Source organism: Aotus nancymaae, unplaced genomic scaffold (assembly GCF_030222135.1).
Source record: "Aotus nancymaae isolate 86718 unplaced genomic scaffold, 86718_ANA_hifiasm-v0.15.2.pri h1tg000039l, whole genome shotgun sequence".
Classification (NCBI taxonomy): domain Eukaryota; kingdom Metazoa; phylum Chordata; class Mammalia; order Primates; family Aotidae; genus Aotus; species Aotus nancymaae.
In genome coordinates this window covers 7,631,105-7,645,828 of record NW_026988453.1, presented here as the reverse complement: position 1 = coordinate 7,645,828, position 14,724 = coordinate 7,631,105, and the positions used below count along the sequence as shown (strand labels likewise).

General features: G+C 51.4%; 1 protein-coding gene across 3 annotated transcripts in view; it reads left to right on the top strand.

Moving 5' to 3' along the window:
- PIK3C2B (phosphatidylinositol-4-phosphate 3-kinase catalytic subunit type 2 beta) overlaps positions 1-14,724 on the top strand; it is a 75,450-nt gene that overhangs the window by 43,625 nt on the left and 17,101 nt on the right. For all 3 annotated transcript variants that reach the window (XR_010336497.1, XM_012459391.3, XM_012459389.3), the window contains exons 13-23: positions 1,413-1,580; positions 2,140-2,251; positions 3,889-4,031; positions 5,299-5,487; positions 7,258-7,351; positions 7,838-7,932; positions 8,365-8,545; positions 9,327-9,434; positions 10,399-10,491; positions 11,556-11,685; positions 12,861-12,997. Coding sequence is in view for 2 of the 3 variants with exons in the window: in XM_012459391.3 (XP_012314814.1) it covers positions 1,413-1,580; positions 2,140-2,251; positions 3,889-4,031; positions 5,299-5,487; positions 7,258-7,351; positions 7,838-7,932; positions 8,365-8,545; positions 9,327-9,434; positions 10,399-10,491; positions 11,556-11,685; positions 12,861-12,997 (1,450 nt within the window). In the remaining variant the exon portion in view is untranslated. The remainder of the gene's footprint in view (positions 1-1,412; positions 1,581-2,139; positions 2,252-3,888; positions 4,032-5,298; positions 5,488-7,257; positions 7,352-7,837; positions 7,933-8,364; positions 8,546-9,326; positions 9,435-10,398; positions 10,492-11,555; positions 11,686-12,860; positions 12,998-14,724) is intronic.

The following is a 14,724-nucleotide window of genomic DNA, read 5'->3' as shown; positions in this document are numbered from 1 at the left end:
GCTAACATAATGGTTATCCTGACCAGCCCTGGGTGAAGGTCTGTAGGAGAGGTTTTGGAATACCAGATATACCCGAGGACTGAAGGGAAGGGGGCTAAGAAGGAAGAAGCTGGAAGCTTCTTCCTTGGATGAAAAGAAAGGGCTAAGTCTCTCCTCTTTGCTATGGGGTCAGCTGATTCTCTGCCCCACTGTAGCGGTACAGGGATCAGCTAACTCTCAAAATAGGCCCAGCAGCCCTGCTTTGTCACCTCCAGCCAAGCCCTGGCCTGGCATGTTTGCTGGCTGCTGGAGGGGCCCTAATTATAGCTGTGGGCCCCCCAGAGCAGAGGCAGCTGGGACAGAGCAGGGCTCTGCCAGTTTGTGGTAGGCTGGAGGGAGTGCCTCACCTAGGTGGAGATTCCCCTGGAGGAGTGAGGGCAGCGGTGGACGCAGGTTGCTTTATCATGAAACTGCTAACCTTGGGGGTGGCCACCCTGCCTCTGTGCCCTCTGGCGTAGAAGTTGCTGGGCCCTGGGCTGGCCAGGAGGGTGTGACAGTATGGACTTTGGCCCAGGGACAGTTTCCCTGAAAGGTAATGTGGGTCCTCCCTGCCCTTCCACAGCTCCCCTCCCCTGGGTACTTCACCCCACCCAGCAGTTCCTTATCCTGAGCTTGGAGGGAGTGGCTGGGTGTGATTCAGATGGAGGGACCTGGACGGAACTTCTGGGCTTGAGGAGTGGTGGGGCTGATGTGTCTCGGTTCTCTTGGCCCTGCCATTGGCTTTCTCACTACTGGGGGACATGGAGAAGCCCCTTCTCTTTGAATCTTTGAAGTCCCTTTGGCTTTGAATCTCTCTTGGGGGTAGGGGTGAGGAAAAACCCATCGTGTGTCCCTGGGGCTAGGTGAAGGGACTTCTGTGAGGACAGGTGAGAGGACTGTGGGGGAGGGTGAACCGAGGGCAGAGAACATGGTGCTTCTTCCTGGTAGCTCTCGGTGAGAAGCGGGGGAGGGATGGGGACTGTCAAAGGGAAAAGGAGGACAAGAGGAGTAGCTTTGTGGACCTTCTGCAGAAATTCTAACACGAGGAAAGGAGCAAGGCCGACAACGTGGGACGTGTCATCACCTAAGTCCGAGGCGGCTCTGGCTAAGTGGGTTCTGTCCAGGCACCACGGGTAGCCTCGCAATCAGGGGATGTCTGCCTCACTCGGCTACAAAGCTCCGAGGACACCGCATTGTGCTTCTAGGAACATCCAGTGGGGGTTTCGCCTAGTTTGGGACCTCTCCTGGTTCCGCAGGAGGAGGGCTTCCCCAGGGAGTATGTCTAAACCCTGAGAGGGAGGCTGTATCCTCAGCCTCAGCATGACTTCCTGGACCACCTGTTGCCTGAAGCCACAGGAATGGCCCCTCCTAATTTGACTTCCCGTTCTCCGTAGGATCTGCTTCCCGGTGCAGGTGAACCGGCTGCCTCGGGAGACTCTGCTGTGTGTGACTCTCTATGCTCTGCCCATCCCCCCACCGGGGAGCTCCTCGGAGGCCAACAAACAGCGGAGAGTGCCCGAAGCCTTGGGCTGGGTCACTACCCCACTCTTCAACTTCAGGCAGTATGTGAGCCCCAGGATACAGCTTCTTGGCCTTGGAAGGGGAGGAGGGGGACAGAGAAAGGGGCCCGGCTGCTGCACTGGCCAGTGCCAGTGCCCTTGGGAGGGCTGGCCATGTGGGGCTCACTGGTGAGGTACAGAGGGTCCCCAAGCACAGAACTGGTGACCAGGACTATTGATGTAACCAAGAGCCACTGAGCGGTTCCGGTGGCACAGGACTGTTGAGGATACACAGAAAAGCAATGCTTTGGTAATATATCATCTGCTCCTGTCACTAGAAGAACGCTAGAGGTCATGTAGCCCAGCCTCCCCACCTCACGACGGTATCCCTACCACCAAGTCATCCAGACCAGGCTGTGGTTAGCTCCCAAGGCCTCTTGGGGGGCGTGAGCTTTTACAGGACTTGGAAGAAGGAAGCCACTATGGTCTACCAGGAGAATGAGAGAGGGGAGTTGGATGGTAGCTTCAGACAGAAAAGACAGATTTTTGGATTCGGGGAGCAGGAGAAAAACCTCTCTGCTTAGCCATTTTAGCGGCTCTTCCCACCCTCCTTCCTTCTTAGGGTCCTGACCTGTGGCCGGAAGCTTCTGGGTCTGTGGCCAGCAACACAGGAAAGCCCTAGTGCCCGTTGGAGTGCACCGAACTTCCACCAGCCAGACAGCGTCATCCTGCAGGTGAGGCTGTAGCTCTTCCCTCCATTCACCAGCAAGACCATTCCAGTCAACTCTACGTTTTTCCCCTTGAGATCTGGGCTGGGACAGCAAGGGAGTGAGAATGCTAGAACTTCCAGCACGGGATGATGATGCGACTGAAGCAACCGAGTGAATATGGTTAGATGTGCAGTGGGAGGTGGGCTCTGGGGTATCCATCTCCCATCTCCTGGGTTAAATTTATTTCATGGAGCCTGAAGATAGGGTCTGAGACCCTCTGCATTCAGGGCTCAGCTTCTGAGTCCCTTGTATTGAATCCTCATACTTTTGAGTCTGATCAAACCTGACCTGTGCCCTCTTGAGGCCTGAGGGGACACCTTTCCCCCAGCCAGTGATGCAGTGCTTTCACAGGGTGGACCTCTTTTCCAGGGAGAAGAGAGGAGCTGTTCACGCCCACAATCCAGTTTCCAGTTCCCAGTTCCCTGTTCCCAGCTTCCCTTTCTGGTGGTTATGAGATACTTTGGTATGGAGTATGAACGTTGACATAGAATGAAATACAGTGATTTAGAATGAAAGCTCCCTGAGGCAGGTGTTTTTTTTTGAGACAGGGTCTCTGTCACCCAGGCTGGAATGCAACTGCACAATCTTGGCTCACTGCAAACTCTGCCTCCCAGGCACAGATCATTCCCCACCTCAGCCTCCCAAGTAGATGGGACTACAGGTGCACACCACCACACCCGGCTAATTTTTGTCTGTCTTATTTACTACTCTATGCCCAGAGCCTAGAAAATGCCTGGCACATGTTCGAATTCAATAGATATTTGTTGAATGAGGCTGGGTGCGGTGGCTCACACCTGTAATCTCAGCACTTTGGGAGGCTGAAGTCGGGGGGGGGGGAATCACTTGAGGTCAGGAGTTCGAGACCAGCCTAGTCAACATGGTGATACCCTGTCTCTACTAAAAATACAAAAATTAACTGGGCATGGTGGGGTATACCTGTAATCCCAGCTACTCAGGAAGCTGAGGCGTGAGAATTGCTTGAACCTGGGAGGCGGACGTTAAAGTGAGCCGAGATCACACCTCTCCACTCCAGCCTGGGTGACAGAGCAAGACTCTCTCTCAAAAAAAAAAAAAAAAAAAAAGATATTTGTTGAATGAAAGAAAGTAGAGCTCCTTTGGAGAACTGGCTCACTCAGCTCTGATATTCACTTTAGTAGGATGAACGTCTGGTGGCATAGAATAGGGACCAGTGTTCCAGGGCCTCCTCCCAGTGTGTGGTCCTGCCTCCCCTCTGGTGGCAGTGCCCTCCGGCACGCTCTGGAAGGCTCCCCGGCCTCAGCCTGGATGCTCCCCGTGGTTCAGCCAGGTGACACTTCTGTTGAGAGTTCTGGCTGGGGCTTGTCCCCTCACCAAAGTGCATCTCCACCGGACCTCTTCCTCACATGTCCATTCTTTTTCTCTTTTTTTCCCCTCTCATTTTTTGCTGAGAGTTATAGCTGGAAAGGACTTTAGAGATCACCAAGTCCAGCTGGTTTATTTTACAAAGAACCTGAGGGAAACTGAGGGAGGGACAGGCCAGAATGCTGGAGTGAGAGAAAGAAGCTGAGGGTCCACCCACGCTGCCTGTTCTCTCTCCTCACGTCCCTGATCCCGTCCCCCAGATTGACTTCCCCACCTCGGCCTTTGACATCAAGTTCACCAGCCCCCCTGGAGACAAGTTCAGCCCCCGCTATGAGTTTGGCAGCCTCCGGGAAGAAGACCAGCGCAAGCTTAAAGACATCATGCAGAAGGAGTCCCTGTACTGGTGAGGCCCAGGCCCCCACTTCATCTGACCTCCCAGCACTGGGTCCCCGTCCTCCCGCTTAGGGAGCGGAGGTGGGAAGGGGTGGGCATTGCCACCTAGGCAGGAAGTGGTGGCAGCCCCCAGGCCTTTCTCCAACAGCAGACACTAGGAAAAGTGGAGAAGTCAAGGTCAGGAAATTAGAACTGAGAATACCCAAGTCCCACCCTGGGGACTTGGTCCAGACTCCGCTACCCAGGAGGACCAGGGCTGTGCCCCACACCCCAGATGTGCTGTCTACTATCTTCTGTCCACGGGGGCAGCTGCCCCACCACCCTGCCCCCACCTCCTGCCCTCGCCTCCTGCCCCTGCCACACCAACAGTCTTTGAAATTTTCTGGCCCTGTCACTTTCCAAAAAGGATCGGGTGTCCAGGCGAGCTGGCAGCTCTCAGGGGTGAGCGAGTCCAGGCTGATCTCATCGTTGGGTCTGCTGCTTTCACGGGATCGGAGAAGGAGGGGTGGGACTGGAGCTGGAGGACCTAGAGGGACCCGGTTTCCCTGTCTGCTCTCTGTTTACCTGTCTGGCTCCTGGTAGCTCTGTGCGTGTGTTGTGTGGTGGGGGGCATGAGAGACATGGGGCTCATCTCTGTGCCTTATATCCACTGGGAGAAGCCGGAGTAGCTGAGTGACTGCAGACCTCCCTTCCCCCACTCTGCCGACTGCACTTCATTAGCCCCTCAGCTCCCTTCTCCCATTAGACACCTGATCTCAAGCAAGGCCCAATTAGCTGCGGGTCCTTGAAAGCTGACAGCTGGTCCCAGGAGGCCTCTCTGCGGCGGAGACCCTGGTGTGGGGGGACCACTGCCCTCTGGTGGTTCTGCTTGAGAACGGTGCCCTCAGGGCCTCCGCAGGAGGGCCGGCAGATTCGGTGCCCTTGGCCCATGCATTCTGCCTGCATCCAAGATGTCCCTGAGTTAGGAGCAAAGGTAGGATTTGAGCCCTGTTTCCTGAACTTTCCTTCATATTGGAATCACCTGGTGATCTTTGGAATATACCAATGCCTGGCTTCCCAGCCATTCGGACTTAACTGGTTATCAGGTGTGACCAGCCATGGCAAGGGGGTTCACCTAGCCCCTCAAGTGGCTGTCATTGCAGCAAAGCTTGGGAACCACTGAATTGCAGTGCATGCAGCACTCCCTGGAGGGTAAGCACTGCAGCCCCTGAGCGACACTGTTCTCTCTCACTGCTCCCTACTCTCCCGCCACCTTCTCCTTTCCCTGTGCTCGCCAGGCTCACTGATGCTGACAAGAAGCGCCTTTGGGAGAAGCGATATTACTGCCACTCGGAGGTGAGCTCGCTCCCCCTGGTGCTCGCCAGCGCCCCCAGCTGGGAGTGGGCTTGCCTGCCCGACATCTATGCTCTCCTGAAGCAGTGGACCCACATGAACCACCAGGATGCTCTGGGGCTCCTGCATGCCACGTGAGTTGTAACACCCGACTTTTCTGACCAAGTGACCCTGTAGAAGCCAGGGCATGGCACTGCCTATCATGGATCTGAGCCAGCCCTGGGGAACATGGTAAAGTGGGTGTGGATATTCAGGGATTTTCCATTTCTCCTTTTTGCTTTTTCTTTCTCATTTTTTACCCCAATGTTATACTGTGGTCATTTTTCAAACATACGACAAAATTGAAAATTGTACAGTGAATACCCATGTGCCCATCACTTAGATTCTATCATTAGCATTTTCTCTGTGTGCTGGATTGTATATATTTCATTTATCCATCCCTGTATCCATCTATCTATCAAAGATTTTTTTTTCTTTTTTGAGACAGAGTCTTGCTCTGTCCCAGGCTGGAGTGCAGTGGCACGATCTCTGCTCACTGCAACCTCTGCCTCCTGGGTTCAAGCAATTCTCCTGCCTCAGAGTCCTGAGTAGCTGGGAGTACAGGCATACGCCAATTTTTGTATTTTTAGTAGAGGTGGGGTTTCATAATGTTGTCCAGGCTGGTCTCAATCTCTTGACCTTGTGATCCACCTGCCTCGGCCTCCCACAGTGTTGCAATGACAGGCATGAGTCACCTTGCCCAGCCTATCCATCGTATTTTTTATGCTTTTTTTTTTTTTTGAGACAGGGTTTTGCTCTGCCACCCGGGCTGGAGTGCAGTGGCATGAATACGGCTCACTGCAGCCTCAACCTCCTGGGCTCAAAAGCAATCACCCTGCCCCAGCCTCCAAGTAGCTGGAACAACAAAGAGGCACACCACCACACCTGACTAATTTTTTAAATTTTTTGTTGAGATGAAGTCTCACTATGTTGCCCAGGCTGTTTTCAAACTCCTGGGTTCAAGCAGTCCTCCCTCCTTGGCCTCCCAAAGTGCTGGGATTACAGGTGTGAGCTACCATGCCCAGCCTTCGTATACACTTTGAAGTAAATTACACACACCATGGAACTCCCTGCTTTGGCATGCACATTATTAACTGGAGCTCAATGTTTGTTCTGTTGTTTTTTTTTCTTTTGAGGCAACATTTACACATAAGCAAATACCCAAACTTTACTTATACGCTGGCTGAATTTTGACAAATGCATACACCTGTGTAACTGAAATCCTTATTACTTAGTTTTATTTTAACTTTTGTCTCTTTCCCTCTTTCTCTTGAAGGGTTCTCTGTGGACCCAAGGCTTCCAGTCTCAGATCTGTTAGGGCTGCCTTTTCTAGATGGTACCCAGGATTTTCTGCTTATTTCTTACCACTCTCAGTAATAAAATGTACCTATTCATGTGACCTGCCTTTAGGAGTTTTTGAGGCAATGGTTTTGTTAAAATTCTGTGATTTTCTGTTATTTGCTTGGTACCTTTTGCATGAAAGGATGTTACCAAGACAAAATAATGCTTTTACCCACATTAGGGCCCTCCAGTGGTGGGAATTTCTGGCACAGTGGGAGGCAGGGGAGAAATCTCTGGGAGTACGGTTGAGGGCTTTGTCCCATTTTAAATCATCCAAAGAGTAAAAGTAGCTACCCGATTGCTCCCCCGTGGTTCAAGGTAGACTCTGACCATGAAGGAGGCTCATTCCCCAAGGGTTGCTGTCCAAGGAAGGTGCTAAGGATTCTTCTAGTGACTTTGGCAGAATCTAGGGCCATTGCATTTTTTCTCTCCATGCCTCTGAAGCCCAGGGGTGAGGATGCTTGGCTCACAGCTGTGCCTCAGCCTGCAGCGAGGTTGTCAGGGCACTGGGCTCTGTTTTGCAGCTTCCCGGACCAGGAGGTGCGTCGTATGGCTGTGCAGTGGATTGGCTCACTCTCAGATGCCGAGCTGCTGGACTACCTGCCCCAGCTGGTACAGGTGGGTGCACTGGTCTTCCCTCCAGTTCTGCTGGTCCCATCTCCAATACCCCAAGTGAGTCTGCATTCTGCCCCTTAGAAACCAGAGATCCCAGCCAGGTGCGGTGGCTCATGCCTGTAATTCCAGCACTTTGGGAGGCTGAGGCAGGTGGATCATGAGGTCAGGAGTTCAAGACCAGCCTGGCTGATATGGTGAAACCCCATCGCTACAAATAATGCAAAAATTAGCTGGGCGTGGTAGTGCACACCTGTAATCCCAGCTACTCAGGAGGCTGAGGCAGGAGCATAGCTTGAACCCGGGAGGTGGAGGTTATAGTGAGCTGAGATCACGCCACTGCACTCCAGCCTGGGCGACACAGCAAGACTGTCTGAAAGAAAAAAGAAGAAGAAGAAAAAGAAACCAGAGATCCCAGTGCAATAATGATAGGTGTAGATTACAGGCAGTTAACGAAGCTTCATATTCTCTTTCTCCTTTTCTCCTAAACAGGCCCTGAAGTATGAGTGCTACCTGGACAGCCCGTTGGTGCGCTTCCTCCTGAAACGAGCTGTGTCTGACTTGAGAGTGACTCACTACTTCTTCTGGTAAAACTGTGTGTAGAAAAGTGGGAGGTAGACACGTGTCTTTCATGTAGGAGCATTTCACTCTTAGGCACGCAAGGGCGAGGGGCTGAGTTGTCTGGGCTTCAGGATGTCGCTGACTTCCCATGCGGCCTCAGGGGCCTCAGCTCACCCCCACGTAACATAGCGAGGCTTATTCCTGTCTCTCCTCTCCCACACATGGCAGAAATAGAAAGGAGAAACGAGTTGCAAAGGGGCTGTGAACTCTACTTAAAGACAGAATGAGGGCACAGACTGGGCTATGGGCACATATAAGCCATACATACAGAATATTTTCCCTCCCAAGTTCAGGGTGGGTTTTGCAGTGAGTTGGAGCTGGGTCTGACCCCATCTGCCCCTGCACCCTTGCCTTTGATCGCTGGAGTGCCCTGACTCCTGACTCCCTCTGCCTCACAGGTTGCTGAAGGACGGCCTCAAGGACTCTCAGTTCAGTATCCGCTACCAGTATCTGCTGGCAGCCTTACTGTGCTGCTGTGGCAAGGGGCTCAGAGAGGAGTTTAACCGCCAGTGCTGGCTTGTCAATGCCCTGGCCAAACTGGCCCAGCAGGTCCGAGAGGCAGCCCCATCGGCAAGGCAGGTGAGTGGGGTGACGCTGCCTCTACCCATTTCTCATCCAGGGCTTTGGCAGCCAGTTTCTTCTTAGGAATCCTGAACAACAAGATTCCATGCAACAATTTCTGATGTCGGAGCTGGGAGCAGATGACTCTGGAACCTGCAGGCCGTAAACAAGCAGTCCACAAGCTGGATACAGCCTGTGGATGTGTTGTTTGGCCTGTAAAATACTGACATTTTTATTTAGCTCTTTGTTTTAAAGGCTAAGCACAGTTGTATAAGTTGTTCACTGCACAGGAACACTCAGCCAGAAGGGGCAAGTAAGGGCTGAAATCCAGCCATATTTTGTTCCTGCTGTGACCCATGGCTCAGGCCTGCTGCCACCCAGAGAGGACACCTTTATCTGTTTGTACGAAGGCCCTATAACCAGCCAGCAGTGTTCCTGGTGCTGACATTTAAAAATGGAGAGATTTTGTACCAACGTCCAGATCGTTAGCTTTTCTTGGCAAAAGCCCGAGCAGCTCTTCCCCCTTAAGAGACAGCCTACCCTCTCGGTGCTCTAGGGCCGGCTTCCTGCCGTTCCGCCCTCTGCTCCCCTCTGGAGCGATCTGGTCTTGCTGCTTGTGTACTGTCCCAGGCTGGGGTTCAGGGGGTCCTCCTTCTTAAGGATCTTCTGGAGGATGTCCACACTTCTCAGGGGGTGATTTTCATACCAACCACTGCTGAGAACCCACCCTCAGGAGAGGTCTGGTTCTCAGTACGGGCCCTCCATTTCACCCCTGCCGCCCTCTTCCACTTCTTTCCAGGGAATCCTCCGCACGGGCCTGGAGGAGGTGAAGCAGTTCTTTATCCTCAATGGCTCGTGCCGCCTGCCACTCAGCCCCAGTCTGCTGGTTAAGGGAATCGTGCCCAGGGTGAGTGACTGGTAGGTTTGGGGCTGTCAGCGTGGGAGGGCTCAGTGGAGGTGAGGTCCTCACTGACCAGGCACACGAGGGTGAGGAGCTGAGTCGTCTGGCTTCAGGACGTTGCGGACTTACCTGCGGCCTTGGACTAGCATCTTTTCCTCAGGGGTCTCAGCTCACCTCCATGTAACATAGTGAGGATTATTCCTGCCTCTCCTCTACCCACACATGGCAGAAATATAAGAGAAGCAAGATGCAGAGGGGCTGTGAACTCAAAGACAGAGTGAGGGCACAGACTGGGGTATGGGCACAGGTGAGCCTCTCTGTATAAGCTGTAAAGTAAGAGAGAGATTAGGAGGAAGGGCATATTTGTGGCCTCCTCCCATTCCTAATGTGTATGGACTTTTACAAGCCTAACAGCTTGCAGGGTAGAGGAACTGGGTTGCAGGCTGGGCGGCTGGGCAGGTGTCTTTCTTTGGTGATGTTGCGGATGAAGTCGGGGGTGGTGGTGGTGATAGCAGCTGTCATCTGTCATTGCTTGAGCACTCTCTGTGCCCGGCCCTGTTCTGAGTGCTTTACGTTGGTTATGGCATTTTATCCTCACAACTCTTAGGAAGTTGGTACTATTGGGAGTCCCCTTTCACAGAGGAGTAAACTGAGGTGTAGATGGGACATGTGACTTACCAGAGGTCACACAACTAGTAAACTGTGTGCAGAATGAACTAACTGGATGAGCGGTCAAGTGCTAGAACTGAGGTCAGTGCCGAGCACTTTATAACAAACTGAATTGGGATGAGGCCTCTAACGAGAGAAGGAAGGAAGTTGGGTTCCTGAGAAATCCGGAAGAAACGGTGAGCAGGTCTTGGGTGGGCCTGCAGCAGCGGGGAGCAGCATCTTGATCTGAAGTGGAGAGGTCATTTTCCTTTCCTGGCACAGGCCACTCTGACCCTCGTCACTACCCTTTTCACCATGGCAGGACTGTTCCTACTTCAACTCCAATGCTGTTCCCCTCAAACTCTCCTTCCAAAATGTGGATCCCCTGGGTGAGAACGTCCGTGTCATCTTCAAGGTGAGAATACTTTACTCAAGCCTGGTGGACCAGGTTGGGGGAGAGGAGGAGGCAGCCTGGACTGGCTAAGTAGGCCCTGGGTGGTTCCCTTCCCACTGTTCCATGCTGTCTTGATGTAGGAAAGACGATCTGGTGAAAAGGGATTTAGATGAATCCTTCATGGCCCCAGAGGCCTAAGAACAGACTGTTAGGCATAGGGAGGCAACTGACAGCTCAATATTCCGAAGTGCTTTCTAGGAGGCAGAGCTCCCTCAACAATGGGTTGGGGAAGGTGGTGACCTGCTTGTCCCTCGGGTATTCAAGCAGAGGCTGAATGCCATGTGACAGGGCTGTCTAAGAGGAAATTAATATATCAGGTGCAGGTCCAACTAGATGAACCCTAAGGTCCCTTCTGACTCTGATGTATCCACAATTCTGAGATGTAAACGATAGCCTCAGAGCATGTTATCTAGTGGGGGAGACAAAATACATGCACATGACTTAGTAACTTACATGTTTGCTGTGTGCAAGTTCCAAATCCAAAGTGTAAACATTCAAGTTTAAAAAAGGCCTGATGGGCCGGGTTCATGCCTGTAATCCCAGCACTTTGGGAGGCTGAGGCATGTGGATCACTTGAGGTCAGGAGTTTGAGACCAGCCAGGCCAAGATGGGGGGACCCCATCTCTACAAAAAAGACAAAAAAAATTAGCTGGGCGTGGTGGCAGGCACCTGTAATCCCAGCTACTTGGGAGGCTGAGGCATGAGAATCGTTTGAACCTGGGAGGCGGAGGATGCAGTGAGCCGAGATCGCGCCACTGCAAAGCCCGATGATCAGAAGGGCTGCATGTAGAAGCAGACCGTGAATTTAATTCAGATGGGCCCATGGGATTGAGGGATGAGCCAGAACAACACATGGGCAAAATGGGAAGGTTCCTGGGCCATCTTTGACCTGGTGTGAGCTGAGTGAGCAGGTCAGTGGTGTGAGGCAGGAGAACTCCCTGTCACTGTTAGTTAGGCCCATCTGGGAGACTGAGAGCTGGGGAGGCAGTGGAGTTGGGATCTGATCACTGTCTCCCTCCATCCAGTGTGGGGACGACCTTCGCCAGGACATGCTAACGCTGCAGATGATTCGCATCATGAGCAAGATCTGGGTCCAGGAGGGGCTGGACATGCGCATGGTCATCTTCCGCTGCTTCTCCACCGGCCGGGGCAGAGGTCAGTGGGGAGTGAGGGTGAGGGTGGTGGAGGGGACCCCTTTGCTTATTGTCCTTTTGCCCATTGCCAACACAAACTGTGTCCTCCTCCAGGAAAGTGAAGGGGGAAAGATTATTTCATGAGAAGCTGTGGAATGGCCTTAAAAGGGAGGCATGGGAGAGAGACCGTTATAAAGTAAAACAGACTTGGCACCATAACAGCCAAATGTGTAGACTTTGGATCCTGATTAAAACAAACCAATTGTAAGGAAATATTTTTTGGGCCAGGCGTGGTAGCTCATTCCTGTAATCCCAGCACTTTGGGAAGCTGAGATGGGAGAATTGCTTGAGCTCAGGAATGTTTGAGACCAACCTAGACACATAGTGAAACCTCATCTCTAATAAAAATTATTAAAAAATTAGCTGGGCCTCATGGCAGATGCCTGCAGTTCCAGCTCTTTGGGAGGCTGAGGCAGGATCACTTGAGCCCAGGAGTTTGAGGCTGCAGTGAGTCTAATCACACCATTGTACTTCAGACTGGGTGACAGAGTGAGATCCTCTGTGGAAAGAAAAAAAAAATACACACACACACACACACACACACACACACACACACACATATATATATATATATATATATATATGAGAGAGAGAGACAATTGGGGGAAATTTAAATATAGATTGAGTTAAAGAATTATTGTTAACTTTTTGGATGTGACAATGGCATGGTGGCTATGTCCTTGTAATTACACTTGAAATATTTATGAGTGAAATAAAGTATCAGGGATTTGCTTTAAAATACTCCAACCAAGGTGGCAGGGAGTGGGGAAACAGGGTTGTGTGATTAGCAAACAAGATTAGCAAAATGTTGATAATTTTTGAAGCTAGGTGACAGTTACATGTGAATTCATGATACCATTCTTTTTTTCTTATATGTATATTTTAATTCCCATAATAAGAATGAAGAGCAAAGGGAACAGCAGCTATAAACTAGAGAGAACAAAAAGACACAGTACAGCAAAGGAAATGTGGGAATGCCCTTCCTTTCTATGGTTACTGTTTTCCCGTTATTATCAGACTTAGTGCAAATGCCTTACAGCTTAATTTATAGGGAAGCATGAGCACAGTTCTTATAATCCTCTCCCTGCAGACCCTTCATTCTGGTCTGGAGCATGACCCCCATTTCTTCCCTCACAGGGATGGTGGAGATGATCCCTAATGCCGAGACCCTACGTAAGATCCAGGTGGAGCATGGGGTGACCGGCTCGTTCAAGGACCGGCCCCTGGCAGACTGGCTGCAGAAACATAACCCTGGGGAGGACGAGTATGAGAAGGTAGGACTGGGGGCTGGGGGTGCATCTGGGGTGCGCGTGCCTGATGCCGGGACACAGCTCTTTAACCACAAGACCCGCACTTGCACAGAGAAGAGAGCTCAGCTTTGTTGGCAGAAGGACGTACTCTTGCTTGGTTGGCTGGTGCCTCCAAATATCTAGGGATGACTCACTCAAATGGCTCTTGTGAGCTGGCTGAGAAAATCCCCTGGTACTGGACTGAGAAACCTTCATCAAGTCCCCCTGGCAGATTAAGTCTTGGAGGAGGGGCCAGCTTTTGGGAGCCTACCTGTATCCCATCCAATGGTGGATCCTGTTCAAGTTTCCTTGTATTCTCAGAGGGTTCAGTGGTACTTTGTAGAATCAGAGTTGGTTGGAAGAGACTTTAGAGATCATTTTGTTCCAGCCCCTTCTTTTCATAGGTGTGAATTAAAATTTACTCACTATTCCTAGTGTTGGAGCTGGTTTGTGGCAAGGCTGCAACTCAAAGCCAGGATTGAGGTTAGATATGAGACAGAGATGAGAGAAAAGAGGGCTGACTGGTTCCTGATGAAGGAAGATTAGAGAAGTGGAGCTTTCCTGGGTGGTAGGGCCTTGGTGGCCCGCTGGGGTCCATGGCCTGTTCCCAGCGTCACAACTCTAGTCTCTGGGTTAATTAGGTTGAGTGAGGTAGGGACACTTGGAGGGAACAAGTCACAATAACCAAACTCCTAAGAGACTGGCTATATGCCAGAATGCTAATTCATACGATTTTAATTTCAAGGGACCCAAATACTAATTTATATTGATCAATGCACTTTATCCCGAAGGCAAAACCATCATGGGTAGCCAAAGTATAATCAGAACATTGTTTAGTGAATTTGTAATTAGATGATCTTAAATGGCTTTAAGGGTTTTTATTCCCCAGGGTTTAATTCCTGACCTGCTGGGCTCTCTGCATTCTTCTTGTGCCAGCTCATCCTCTCTTTCTACTTCAACTACCACCTATAATGCTGATGACCTCCAAAGCCATTCCTCTAGCCCTCTTCCCTCCCTCCAGGTGGCTCTCCAGCCACCTTCTTGCTGGACTTTTCCACCTGTTTGACCCACGTCTCAAACCCAGTGTAGGCAAAACTGAGCCCACTGCTCCTCCTTCGCCTCTTGAAACCTGCATTTTGTCTTTGCTGTTAGTCAATGGTGTGACTCTCTCTGTGCATTTACCCAAGCCAAAGCCACAGTCTTCCTGATGCTTCCTTCCGCCTCGCTTCTGCTGTACCAAGCTCTGTTTATCCTTCTTCCCAACTATCTCTCAAATATGTCCTCTTCTTTCCATTTTCTTACTATTGCTTTTGTTCAGCTCTTTGCTGTCTGTCCCTGAACCACTGGAATGCCTCTCCATCTACGGCCAACATCTGCTTGATTTCAGAGTTTTTTTTTTATTTTTTTAGATGGAGTTTCACTCTTGTCACCCAGGCTGGAGTGCAATGGCACGATCTTGGCTCACTGCAACCTCTGCCTCCTCGGTTCAAGCAATTCTCTTGCTCAGTCTCCCTGGTAGCTGGGACTGTAGGTGTGCACCACCACGCCCAGCTAATTTTTGTATTTTTAGTAGAGACGGGGTTTCATCATGTTGGCCAGGATGGTCTCGATCTCTTGACCTTGTGGTCCACCCACCACGGCCTCCCAAAGTGCTGAGATTACAGGTGTGAGCCACCGTGCCCGGCCTTTTTCAGGTATTAAACACCCATAAG